A 14,021-nucleotide genomic window follows, 5' to 3' on the forward strand; every position below is an offset into this window, starting at 1 on the left:
TACTAGAGAAAACAGTGTTCACATTAAGGCAACAATACTAATCATATTAAAATATGTTTTTCGCAATGATCAAGTATTGAAAGCCAGAGAACTACATTCTTTAACGTCCAACTAAAAGGAAGAAAGGACTACTGCAAGATTGAGCAGAATAACTGTTTCCCACTAAACATGGTAAGAATTTAACTCTTCTCCGAGTTAAGCTCGAGCTCCCTCCTCAGCTGTAGGGAGAAATCATCACTGACATCATCATCATCCCAATCATCCTCCCACTGCTGCATGGCTTCTTTACCTTCTTCATTGTCATCCCATTCTGCAATGTGTTTAAGACAACAGTTAAAAACGCATGGTTAATCCTGATTCTCACTTATCCATGAAGAGTCAATCTTATAGAATACGAAGAAGCAGTTTCCATTAAATTTTTTTTTTAAAAAAATGCAAGCAAGTTTCTTCATCATCATCACCAGCTTGTTTTTCACTTTAATAGTTATTAAAGTACATCATTAATAGGGAATAACAAATACGACAGCACAGATGTCAGATATTATTCAATGCTATTATAAGTCAACCTGCAACTTCATTCCACCATTCTAGACAAAACAAGTTGAGTAATCTCTGATTTGATTTGACCTATTCAATTTATGTGACTAACATAAATTGACCTTGCATAGCAACATAAATAAACCACCTCAACTTACATGACTTTGAGGAACACAATTTGTGGACGTTTATACTATCTGGGTGCCCAGAGATCCAGGCAACCAAAAAATAATAAGTCTGATAGCTGGTAAATATGAAAGATTAAAAATAATCCAAAAAAAGAAACATAACAAGTAAGATGAAAAAATCAACAGCAAGTACCAACGAGACAACATTCGATATTGATTCATGAATCAATCACATCCTCCACGCATAACACAAAACCATTAAGGTGAGTGCCCAGGCAGCCATCTACAACAAATTGGTCTTCTTGAACTAATTGGAGACAAGAGAAAGATACACATTTTCTGTGGGAGAGTAACCACAATATTCAGCAGAAGGGCAACAGATCACTCTGCAGCATTAGAAGAAGATTAGAAAGCAGTGTTTCGCTCAATAAGCTCAAACTAACTTGTTGTACAAGAATTCCTCTCAGTCAGATTTTATGTAGATAAGTGAAAAAAAATGAACATTAAAATCGAAGGAATTTTTAGTTATGAGTATTGAAATTCACATTTTATAATTATAGAGTATTTTGCAAATTTGTGGGATTGATTTGATTGGTGAACAAGAATATTACATAATCATGAACTATCATGCTTATTGGTTCCTAAGTCATAGACAAGGATTCCCATTCCTATAGTACCAATGCATCCGACTATTACTGTTCGATTCTGTTGAGTAAACAGTACCTGGGACACCACTATGACACCAGTTCGCTTGGGGCATCCCAGTTGGCATTAGTCAGGACCGACTGGTTCACTAGTTAGGTCACCCAAGACCAGCTGGAATAGGTCCCATGCACAAAGAAGAAAAACCTAATGGCTCTCTTTTGTCTTGTTGGTTCAATCACGGGAGGGAGCTCCAAAAGGAAAAGAGAGAATGAGAGAGAGTGGAAGTAGAGGAAGGGGAGAAGAAACCAATTCATTAAAAACATGCAAGGAAGGAAGTGTTCGTATCATACCTATCAAAAGGCTCAAGAGGCCTATTTAAGAGGATAAAAGGATTTGAAAAACATTAAAGACAACAAAAATCTTAAAGGGGGGGGGGGGAGGGGGGTGTAGTTGGAGACATCCTGGTAAAGCATCAGGATTCCAACCTATCGTAGGTGTTGAGACAGGAGCATCCCAATACCATATCGACCCAATACAAGACTGAGACAGGTGCGGGTACCATGTCTTAGATCCTTGGATATAATGGTCCAAAATCTTCTGGCGGACAACAAGTTGTCACTATGTACATGCTAAAAGAAAAGAATTCTAGAGTGGCCACTATAATCAACTTAAGTTGAAGATGCATATTAAAAGAAAGACGGGAAGAGAGCAGCACATGCAAATCCTGTTGAAGGGAAAATGATACCTGGGTGTCAATGGGGTTTCAAATAGCAAAGTGGCTCTTCAAACTCTTTCTGACAGATTTTTTAAGTGTTTTAATATGACTGATTTCAAGATATCAGTTACATTAGTTAGCAATGGCCTGTTGTTTCAGCTTAGAACAAAGAGACAATAACCATAAATTATGATCTTTTCTGCAGAAATATTTTTCTTCGATTTCCTTAATTCTTCCTATTCTTATCAAAGCTTCCTGGGTAGGGCTGAAAATCATCCTTGACTAGCTGTAGATTCAACTATGAAGTCAAATCATCCAAAACAAAAGGAAAATTTGCCAAAGATTCAGTGGAACTAGTTTTTGAAATATAATCATGAAGAAATTCTTATATACGAACCTGGCCGCAATATCTAACCGCTTTAGCAGGATAGTGAAAAAAATCAGTTCTCAAATTACCATAAAAAATAAATTATAAAAAAAAAACTACACTAGCAAGTTGCATTATGTAGAGGATACATATGCTGTTCATGAAGCTATACATAATTAACTTTCCTATATATGTTTAGAAATGAAAGCAAAATAATGAAAAAAGTTAGAGAATGTCGGTGTTATGCCCGAACTTAACCACAAAAATCTCGAAGCAATCAAATTCCACTAACCAAATAATAATGAACAGCTACACTAACGCACTGCACCACAGTTTGAAATTTGAGTATGCAAAAATTTAAAAAAAAACACTGTGTTTTTCATTATATTTGGTTGTGAAAATAATAAAGGTCTAACTGCTAAAACTCTCAAATAAGGCATAACATAGAAGTACAGGGTTTGCATGTTACACACCTTTTAACTTGATATGATATCCTTCACACCTATAGAGCCTTGCTAACGAGCCTCGATGCATTTTTGAAGAGGCTTACCTCTAGATACAAAGCGAAGTATGGCCTTATATGGCTTCTTAAACAATGAAATCTATGACACTTACAATTCAAAGTCATAGGAAAACTTAAAACATTAGCACAGAGCTACTACATCAAACTCTTTTAAGACCTCTATATATCATAGAAGCTGTCTTCTGCAGATTCCAAAAAGAACTAAGAACATAAGAAAAAATAGCAGACCGCTTCATGAATTTGGCCCTCATGAGATGTGCACCATACTACCATTCATAAGTTAATGATAGGTCTTATTTTATCGATCTGAATGTTGGGTAATGATTTAATTATAACTGCTTTGATCCACTTGAGTTTTCAACATGACACAACAAGAGCATTTAGTTGCAATATGCAGCATTCAAGGGACAGCTTAACCCTTAGGCAGAAGGTCGAGGCCTAGGCCAATACCTGAACACCCAATATCTGAAAAAAAATTCAAAAAAATATGAAAACAGAAAATCAGAAATAAATTAAGAGAAATTAGAGTGATTAGGTAATTTAAGGAACTTTTTACATCTATTTGAGAAACAATTACATTGTAACAAAATACATTGACTTGTAAATTTGCAAATTTTCCCCACAGTTTGTGCAGGCAGCATAACTAATCAATCATCAAAGAAAGATCATATTTAATAATTGAAGCAACTTAATGCAACAAGTCTACAGAACGATTAATAATTAATGCCAGTGTTTTAAAATGCAGTGCATAAGGTTGCATCTTGTATCTGATTCCTTGACCAGACCAACGTCCCTAAATTCAGCTACCATATGCGGCCAAGCCACATATGAGAGAAAAGACGGACAGCTTAACACTACACAAACATATATGCGACAAGATTAGCATTATGCAGCTGCATTTCTTGCATACTTATCATTGCATGACCACATATGTAGCCCCATTAACATTGCATGAGCACATATGTGACCCGTTCTTATGTAGGCCCACAGGTAGGTTCATGCATATGGTTAGGTTAAATGCAGATTTTAGGCAAGGCAGATATGTACGTAAAAATAATATCAATATGTTACTTATGCTAGAATTTTTGCTTTTAAGAATTACATACTGAGTAGTATAAAATAATTGTTGGATGTTTTTCTTATTAATATTTCTATTAGTTATCAACAATATTGCAATTTTTATTGTAGTTAATATATTTTTATTTATTTTAAATATTTTAAAATACTAGTTGATTATGCATCCATATTTGCAGCATGCATAATGCATATTCACTATGAGCAACCGCCTCTTAAAACACTGATAAAGGCAAAATAAGAAGTAAATGACTAAAAATGAATTATTGAAAATCATAAACTACCGCTAAGGTGTTTGGGCACCAACAAAAAACAAATGGGGTTCATAATCTATTCCCTTAACATACACTCTTTCCAACATACTTAGAGCCCAACATGTAGGTAGGAGTGTACTCAAGCTGAGCTTGATGAATCATATCTGACTTTTGTGCCTAGGGTTCGACATTAAGCACGATTCTTCATTACTTAATTGAACATGAGTTCAAGTTGAGAAGAAAGCAAACCAAGCCTATTTCAATCGAACCGATAACCATAAATCAATCCAAAATTGATTGAGATTGCATCAAGCTCAACTAGAGATTGATCCAAACTCAACTAAAGCTCGAATAAAATCTAGGTTCAGGTCTGAATGAAAGTTTGACCTGTGGTACAGAAAATCCTGCCTGCCTTTTCAATCACTTGAACTGCAATCATAAAATTGATGATGATCATAAAAATAAACACTGTTTGCATAAGGAGAAAAAATAAACTAATAAAAACACGATCGAATCACCTCATCAAACTAATCCTACTCGTAATTACTTCTTCCTCTCTTCAATCATCGTTTATTCTCAGTAAAATTCAACACCAAATCTCAGTGATTCATCTATTCCGGCAAACGAAACAAACGAAACAAAGACAGATCTCTAAACGTTACCTTGGTCGATCTCGAACTCCTCGAACTCGTCATCATCCTCAAAGAGGTCGATCTTCGCGTCCTCAGCTGCCGCGGGCTTGTTTTCCGTCGCCATTCCAGAAGAAGATAAAGGGGATTCCAACGTTTACGAAACCCTAGCGACCCGATAGCTTCTTCTTCGCTGAGGGAAAAGGGAAGCCGCCCTTCTTATAAAAAGCAGCCGATGATGGTGGGTATCGTCTTAGCTCCACTACCCGGCTCGTCCAGCCCAGCTCAAAATTTAGCGGGCTCGGACTCTAAAGATAGTCCATGAGTTGCCCTAGGCAAAAAAAAATATAAAAAATAAAAAAAATAAAAAAATTGGGCCCGGCCTGAGAAAATTAAAAATTAGCCGGACCCGGCCCATCCGAAGGTAATTGTATAATATTTAAAATATATATTTTATATGTTAATTATATTATCTAATTATATATTATAAATAATAAATCTTATAGTTAAATGTTAATGAACAAACCAATATCGGTCTGTTGGGCGAGCCTGGTACCAACCTTTTAGGATTGGGCCGGGCCTGAAAACATGGAGCCCAATTTCATGTATGGAGCCCGACCCGGCCCAACGTTTGATCACTTCGAAACATGGTTTTAAGTTTTAGAAATAGTATAGACTTTTGAAGCATGGTTTTATGTAACGGTGTTATAACCGTTATAGCAGCCATTATAATAGTTTCAGTCACCTCCTATTATGTTATTAAGATAAGTAATAAGACATCAATAGGCCCAATATCATGTTGTTTTTAATTCAATGGTGCCAACTACACAAATCAAAGTGGATCGCCCAAGAATAACAGGTGTTGTCATCTAACTCTTCCCTCAAAAGGGTAGCCATCACTAAAATGTTGGAGCTACTATTCTGTCGAGCTCATACTCATGATTTTAATTTTTAATTTTTTAAACTCCATTTCTTATTTTTAAAAGATAAGTATGTAAAACTTGATGGAAACCTACAAGTGTAGCAAGAAAGTGCTGTTTCTATAGATAAATCAAATCAATAGAGTATGTTAGGTAACATATTTGACAACACTGGAAAATTCTTGAGAGATTCGAACAATCTTAGTTTTTTCAGGCATGGGAAATTCTGGGGTCAAATATAAATAAATAAATAAGCTACACACCAGATGAGAAACAAAAGAACAAAGAGAGAGTTCTAAACAGAATAGATCACTTTATTATATGCACAGGAAACTACATTCTCAGGTTTCCAATCATTCTGTAAAACCTCAGAAGACATCAGCAGATTTTAAATGACAACTTGGACATAAGGGTTACCATGGCAAGAGCACTTGAAGCATCTGAGAACCTATAAGATTTTCCCCATTATAAGATTTAATGCAGCCACTTAACTGGAAAATCATAGGAGTCAAACCCGGAACCAAATTGGGAAACTAGAAATTAATTATTAAGATGTTCACATGCCAACTTGAACTTGGCATGATTCGCACTCCAATATCAAATTAAAATGCTTTCTAAATTAACAATGAATATACATCGTTCTCGTCACAAAAATATGTAATCTGTCAACCTGTATCTGCCCATACGCATATAAGATATCCATTTATTTCTTACTCATGACAGCTAGTTATTTATGTGAAGTAAACATTTGATTCCATCAAGTATTTGAACTACTCTTTTTCTATCTTTTCGCTAAACTAGACGTGATAAAATTTAAGGAGGTCCTGATCTAAAATGATGGTGAACAATGGTCAGGCACACTTACCCCATATAATAGCAGCAACATTAACTTTAGCATACAGACAAACAGCAGTAAAATGATGAGAAAGAAAAGTATCAATGCTTGAACCAATTAAATTAAAGTATTTAAACCAATAATTATAATTTGTAATATTTAAAGCACCTAGAAAAAATTACTATGTTTTGGAGGTCACCTATCTACCAAGGCCACACATGAAATGAATGGCACCCATGAGTGTGCGTTAAAATGTATGGCAGGAACTTAAGATGGAAAATTCACATCATCAAACATAATCTTCAGATTGTAAAATGCTTGGGAACACAAAACCCAATAGACTTGAATGCGTGTACAATTGAATGCTTGTAAAACATAAACCAAGACAGTTGATGTAAAAGAGACCCAAAAACATTATTGTTGTTTATAGATATTTTGAACGTTGTAAATTATGATCAACAATGTGGATGTCTAATTTGATATGTCATACAGACATTTACCAGCCAGCTGATGAGTAGCATAACCCAAACAAAATGTGATACTGTAGTAAGACCAAACATGAGCCAGAGCTGGCTTCTTCAGAAGCATTTGAGCTTTTGAAAAACAGATACGAATCTCTCTTCCAAGTATCAATGAGGAAACAGCCCAAGATAGCCTTTCCATGCTAAAAAAGGGAAAAAAGAAACATAAGCTGAAGAAGTAGACTTTATAATATTTGCACTTAAATGGTTTGATATCATAATTTAGCAGAGTCAGAAGAAAAACCTGTCCATCTAGACATTGCCTCTAAAAATAAAAATACAATCTCTTTAACCAAAATCAAGAACTATATAAAATATGGATCGCATATAATATAATAACAGGTAAAATATTGAAGAAAACGAGTCTGGAATTGTTTAGTCATAACATTTATTGTAGCGACTTACAAGGAACAAGAAGCTATGATAAACCAACAAAAAGCATATCTCTACAGATTACACCGCCCCAGTCTATAATGCGCTAACACAGAATGGTATGGTGAAAATTTTGTGGTGAAATGTAACCGATAAGCCACCATATAAGGAATACAAGCTATTTGTTCATTCATATAATACCAGAACATTCATTTAACAGGACGGTCATACAACCAACTCATGTCTTAATTGCATTAACATTAATTTCTGGAGCATCATTGAGAAGAGAAATAAGGTCCTTATAAAGATTCTCTGACTTATTGGAGTTTGAATGTTCATCTGTCAAGGATGCTACTTGCTGATCTCCTTCCGAATGATCTTGAGAATGCACCGATCCATTCTGCAAGATGCTATTATAATACATTTTGAGAGAATCATTTGCGGATATTGCTTGCACAGATTTATCCAAATTCAGGAACCTCTCTCTGTTCTCAAACTTCTTCACCAACTTTTCTTTAGAGGAATCTGAGAGGCCGGCAAGCGCACTGTGTTTGTAATTACCAAGAAAATTTTAAAAGAAAGAAGGGCAATCAGTACGGATCAATATATTTCAAAAATGACTTGACATATTCATGCGTAGAGATCAGGACTCATAGCAGGAGCCTCTTTTTACCTAGTAATGCCCCTGACAAGGCCCCATCTATAACCAACATGTACAGATTGCCTAAAGCCAACATTAAAACCCTCTTGTGCAGAAGCTTCCTTGCCTGCTGTTATACCATCTCGATATCCCATCCAAAATTTTGTCAAGTCATCCAAACGGTCGTGGTTCAAAAAGTTTTTAGAAGATCTTGTTCATATAGAGATGCAGTAATGAATTAGAAAATTCTGCGCACATAAGCTAGTAGACGAAGATAAGTGAATGATTTGGCATGGTCTGAAAGGATACTGTATGATTTTTGTTAAGCCTGCACCTCCCTTCTCTGTTTAATACAGATGCATGACTCGAGTCATCATCTAAAATGTCATTTGAAAGATCATCTTCAAACCAAAAATTATCACTTCCATCATCTGAAACAAAAATGTGCCAAGTCAACAGATCTAGTTAGTTCCTTCTAAATCAACTATAATAGTTGCTTTTATAAAATTCAAACTCCATGGAAACTCTCAAAAACCTATAGATAGCAAATGCACAGAGAGGATATAACATTGCAGGGCACAACAAATTCGAAATTACTGACCAGATGACTATAGGAAACTAGAACATACACCACATAATCCACACAATAATACTCTCGGTCTCCCAAAAATATGGAATATGTATATATTTTTTCTTTTTTCAACCATAGATACCAGATACTATATCTAGTCCTTCCAATAATACATGAAAAAAATGAAATATGCAATTATACAATATTATACATATATGTATGTATGTATGTAGGTATGAATGTGTGTATATATTATGTGAGTATGTACGTATTTAAAAGCAGCCATTGAGTATATATGCCATTGATTTAACAAATGAGCCATAGCGATTACAAAGGTTTTCAGCAACTCAAAAAGTGGTTGAGCAACTAAAAATCACACATTCCTTTACTCCTAAAATTGCATCTGGTTACTTATAATTAGCAATAACAACCACATTTTTTCTAAAAAATGATATAACTCAGATAATGGAACTAAAACTAAAAGTCTAAGTCTAGTATGTATTTTCAATGGTGGTAAAATTAACTAAGGATAACCCCAATTCAGTTGCCTAAACCATAATATCACTACAAAAAAAAAAATTCTAAGGCACAAGGTTGGCTCCCATATACAAAGTGTTTGTAGGACCTGACATAAGAGACAAATAACAGCACACAAGCTTTCCAGTGTAGTTAGTAAGTTGACTTTAAAACTGTTCTCACTGATGGGCTTTTTTGAGATTGGAGGCCCTTGATTTTCTGTTGCTGGATTTGCCAAGTGTCAATAGGAGATAGTAATATCTTGGCATGACTCAAATGAAGTGGCAAATGAAGCCTATCTATGCCATATCCAAGTAAAAAAGGAAAAGGAAATGGCGTTTGTATACTAACAGAATATATCATTATTTGAGACATTTTAAGTGCTGTATAATGTAGGGGCGCCATCCCACCCCATGTATTGATTAAACCTATTTAGCATATATAATATATGACAAAATCACTAATTTCAAGCAATCTATTATGTGTTAGAGAACAATGCTATCCATCATGCATGGAAGTATCTTTGTCATCTCGAACATGCTTTCTTGGTGTAAATGTCTCAATTACACATTTCCATGTAATTAACTCAGTAAGTTTTTTGGGGCCCCTCATCTAGGGTATACTTCCATGAATTTTGGGCTAGCTTAAATAATGTGGATCTAAAATTATGCAATATAAATCACCTGGTATGCTACTGAAAAAAAAAAATGCATATGCAGAACATCTGACAGGGGGTGGCAACCTCCGCAGGATCACAATAGCAACTCAAGTAACTCTTGAAGTATAAAGATGATTTGAACATTCCTTGGCATGCATAGCTACCTGATTTTCAGGATGTTAAAATATGCCAAAGCTAATATAGAGTATGATTATATTTTTTTACATTTGAATCACACCTTGTATCAACACTAATATAAACAGCGAATCTGTTGTCCCAACAAGAGCAGGACACTAAACTTTCAATGGTTTTTCATTCACTACAATAAAAGATCAATACTTTAGCAAATCCATCTAAACTAAAATGTCACCAAAGGATTTCTTATATAGTTAGAAAAAGAAAAATTTGAAGGCCAGAGGTTAGGAAAATTACAAGAATAAAGTGCCAAATGATTTTGGGTAATATACGTTATAACAAGTGGAAATTATCACTTGATATGTGCTAAATCTGTACCTGGATTCACAAAGAACCAACTCCTGATGATAACTGTCACCTTTACATGACAAGGAGAAAAGTTCAAAAGGATGCCATTTTCAGGTCCACAGAGTACAACAATTAGAATTTTGAAAACCATCATGAGCCCTTATAACATCCTATGCAATATAAAACCAAAATACTCGACAAGATAGAATATCGAGAAGAAAGTCAGGTATTTGATTTCACAAAGTATTAGCAGGACCATGAACTCAAACCTTGTATATCATTTTGATCTCCCCTAGTAGATGGCAATGAAGTATTTTCGATGTTTAGTTGCCCAATTGATGTAGTTAGACCTCCAAGGCCCTCAAGTTCATTATGTGCACCATCTGCCATTCCAATCCCTGCACTATGAAACCAAATTCAAATATGAGGCAATATTACATAATACCATAATGATTGTAATAAAATGTATGTCTTCCAAGAAAACCAGCAGATCTTTACATATAACATATTGCACTTTGCAGATCTTTGCATGCATATGTCGTTTATATAACTCGAAACTAAGAAATAATAGGAGACAACCCATAAAAAATTAATGAAAAAGAAAAAAAAAATGTGCACTACATAACCAAGCTTTCGATCAATATATTTAGCGAAAAAAAATACAAATGTCTGCACAGATTGTGCAACCAATGCTAATCTTAAAAGGATGAAAATATGGCCCATAGCTTTGAACAAAATCTACCTAAACTAATTATTTGCCATATGCACTACTTTGACAACACCTTGTTCGAATTTTTTAAAGACTATTTCTATCGACTTAGAACAGCAAATTCTCAAAATTTGCCAAGCTCTTCAAAAATATAATAGAATAACATAAAATACCTGAACCTTGACTTGCACTTGGAAAATACAGATTATCAGGCTAAAATAAACTTGGTGGACTCTTTGGGCTTACGAAGATCTACTAGCAATTAAGAGCTAGAATGGAAAGTAATGCCTATCAAATTGATGTTTATAAAAAATGATCTTTACGTTAGTAAAATAAAATTAGTTAGAGAGAGAGAGAGACTTACCTGGCACAGCATCGGCCAGTCGACGAACGGGTAGAGAGAAACTGAGCTGCAGGGTGGATGGAATTCTCGGATCGTTGAAGAAGAAAGAGATCCAAACAAGGATGGTATCTGGGTCAGACTGGGTTTGAGCGTCGACTCTCAAGAGGATATTTCAGTTCTTTTCTGAATTAGGGCAACTCTTAGTTTCTTCCCATTGTTGGATATGAATCTACCATTTGCAATATATATTAGTAAATATAATATTTGAATCATTCAACTAAGATCTAGCAGCTGTGCTACTTCAGATAAATCCACAAAATAGTTGATAATTACGAAAATTATTTGTATCTATAAATATATATATGAGAAAATAAATTATGTAATATATCAATATATCCATCAAGAGAGACAAGGTGGACACACCTCAGAAGCTTGTATGTTAATCACAGGTCAATATAGCTAGAGATAGATAAGATAATGATTGAACCACAACATTTAAAACCCCTTACGCCACTCACATTCTTAGGATGGATGAAATTGAAATAACAAGAACATGCAACAAATCCAAGAAAAGAGATGCAATGAATTGTTGTTCCAATCTTTTACTGTGCAAACTAAGAAAAAGAAAAGTTTTGATGCAATCTATTTAGTGGCTTAAAGGCAATAACTGAGGGAGAATGTTGTTTAAAAAAAATTATAATCAGCAGAAAATTTATCATTTGCTGAGGGGCCATTCAAGAGGTGATTTGCACCTGATGAGATCCCATAAATCCATCATTCATGCATTAAGTCAACTCAGACATACAACCTCAGTTCATTTCTAATGAACTTTAAGGGAAATTTAGTACATATCCATTAGCAAATAAGCAAAACCATGAATTACAATAACTATATCATGTGTTTACAATTGGATAATTTAATATTTTTACAGACTTTCTGATTACAACATGAAAACGCCAAAAAACTTAACTTTCATCTATTTATATTATCGTTCAGATCCTTGTCAACTATAACCCTGTATGTCAGTTCAAATCTTCTTACCCTTTCTAAGATAAATTGAAACAAATCCAATCTCTCCCACGAAGGTTTTTTTTTTTTTTATAATCCCCTGGAGCACATGCACATCTGTTCAGAAATTCTAACCACCTCATCCGGATGATTTCATATCCATTATCTTTGATTGCTCTGTTTTACTTGAACATCTTTTGCCATTACCATCCTATGCATGTAAAACAAGCCTTTGAAAGTGTTTTTCTTTTTCCTGTTTGACATGTATATCATTCCTCTTCCTTTTTTCACTTCAAATCTGCTTAGCATTTTACAGTCAAATGATTAGTTAGAAGCACATATAGGAGCTTATTGAATTCTTAAAAAAAAATCTGGATACTACGAGTTTAAGCAGGACAGTATCCCATCTTAAGGTTAAAATCATATCCTCCTAAATCCCATTAAGCAGATCGACAAGTTCTCCTACAAGCTCAGACACTTCCAAGAAACCAAAGTGATCACACGAAAGAGCTTGAAGATGCATAAAAGGTAATTGACATTACTCTTATTAAGCTATACATAGAAACCAAAGTGACATCTATCTAGATAGATAGATACACACATACGAGCATATTTAAGTATGTATTTATGTATGTAATGTTATGTATGATCATATTCATATGAATATATAGATAACTAGAACTGCAATGATAAAATTGATGATAATCATAAAATTAGACACCATTTGCATAAGGAGACAGAGTAAACTAATAAAGACACGATCGAACCACCTCATCAAACTAATCCTACTCGTAATTACTTGTTCCTCACTTTAATCATCGTTTGTTCTCACTAAAACTCGACACCAAATCTCAGTGATTCATCTATTCCGGCAAACGAAACAAAGATCTCTGAACGTTACCTTGGTCGATCTCGAACTCCTCGAACTCGTCATCATCCTCAAAGAGGTCGATCTTCGCGTACTCAGCTGCCGCGGGCTTGTTTTCCGTCGCCACTCCAGAAGGAAGACGATAGACCTGGGACCACTGGCACAAGAAATCGCCACGAAGAACACAAAAGGTTAAATCAAACTCTAATTCCGGTAGCTATTTCACCGCTCGAATTGGCTTCGGAGAAGACTGAGAGAGTGGGGGAGGGGTTCTAGAACCTTTACGAAACCCTACCTCCGATCCGATCGCTTCTGGAAGATTCCACCACCGGCTCGAAGCGGGATCTGACCTCCAGGTTGCCACGTAAGATTTTAGATTCCATGAACTAATCATGGGCCTGACGAGCTATCCGGCCCGCCCACCCACCCTAAAATGTAGCATGCTTGAACACCAAAATTGTCCCATTGGTTGGGCGTAGACCCAAAAATAAAAAAAAAAGCAGGGCCGTGTTCAAAATAGTGCCAGGCCTGAAACTTTGAGTATTTAGAGATGCTCTCGTTATTCTCAATAAAATTATCTGATAACATATCGCTTTGTCCCAAACATGCTAGTTCCGCTCACAAAAAGGCGATTTCTTATTGTTACTTGTTTTCTTCCTTAGGGTCGATGAAGTTTGTTACATGTGTGCTATTAATAGAGTTCTT

The 14,021-nt window shown here is 35.1% G+C and overlaps 2 protein-coding genes across 10 annotated transcripts; both read right to left on the minus strand.

The window, feature by feature from the left end:
- LOC120112858 (protein DELETION OF SUV3 SUPPRESSOR 1(I)-like) lies at positions 1–5,159 on the minus strand. 4 transcript variants are annotated; one of them, XM_039132806.3, is made up of 4 exons: positions 4,906–5,159; positions 4,631–4,672; positions 3,366–3,380; positions 1–310 (listed from the first exon to the last, which is right to left on the minus strand). In XM_039132806.3, exons 1-4 carry the CDS (start codon positions 4,997–4,999, stop codon positions 180–182), a joined length of 282 nt encoding a protein of 93 aa, XP_038988734.1. In that variant the 5' UTR covers positions 5,000–5,159; the 3' UTR covers positions 1–179. The 4 variants fall into 4 exon arrangements, with proteins under 4 accessions (XP_038988734.1, XP_038988735.1, XP_038988736.1 ...); XM_039132807.3 differs by lacking the exon at positions 3,366–3,380 and having other exon boundaries at positions 4,906–5,156; XM_039132808.3 differs by lacking the exon at positions 4,631–4,672 and having other exon boundaries at positions 4,906–5,153.
- Positions 5,160–7,498: 2,339 nt separating this feature from the next.
- LOC103714664 (uncharacterized) lies at positions 7,499–13,586 on the minus strand. 6 transcript variants are annotated; one of them, XM_088713643.2, is made up of 7 exons: positions 13,350–13,586; positions 11,462–11,669; positions 10,658–10,786; positions 10,419–10,458; positions 8,470–8,591; positions 8,194–8,315; positions 7,499–8,065 (listed from the first exon to the last, which is right to left on the minus strand). In XM_088713643.2, the coding sequence occupies exons 3-7, from the start codon at positions 10,667–10,669 to the stop codon at positions 7,759–7,761; spliced, it is 603 nt and encodes a 200-aa protein (XP_088569769.2). In that variant the 5' UTR covers positions 10,670–10,786; positions 11,462–11,669; positions 13,350–13,586; the 3' UTR covers positions 7,499–7,758. The 6 variants fall into 6 exon arrangements, with proteins under 6 accessions (XP_088569769.2, XP_088569770.2, XP_089784392.1 ...); XM_088713644.2 differs by having other exon boundaries at positions 10,658–10,791; XM_089928266.1 differs by lacking the exon at positions 10,419–10,458 and having other exon boundaries at positions 11,462–11,623; positions 13,350–13,585.
- Between the last annotated feature and the right edge of the window lie 435 nt (positions 13,587–14,021).

Source organism: Phoenix dactylifera, chromosome 17 (genome assembly GCF_051530095.1).
Source record: "Phoenix dactylifera cultivar Ajwa chromosome 17, Ajwa_hap1_PhDact_Kaust_v1.1, whole genome shotgun sequence".
Classification (NCBI taxonomy): Eukaryota; Viridiplantae; Streptophyta; class Magnoliopsida; order Arecales; family Arecaceae; genus Phoenix; species Phoenix dactylifera.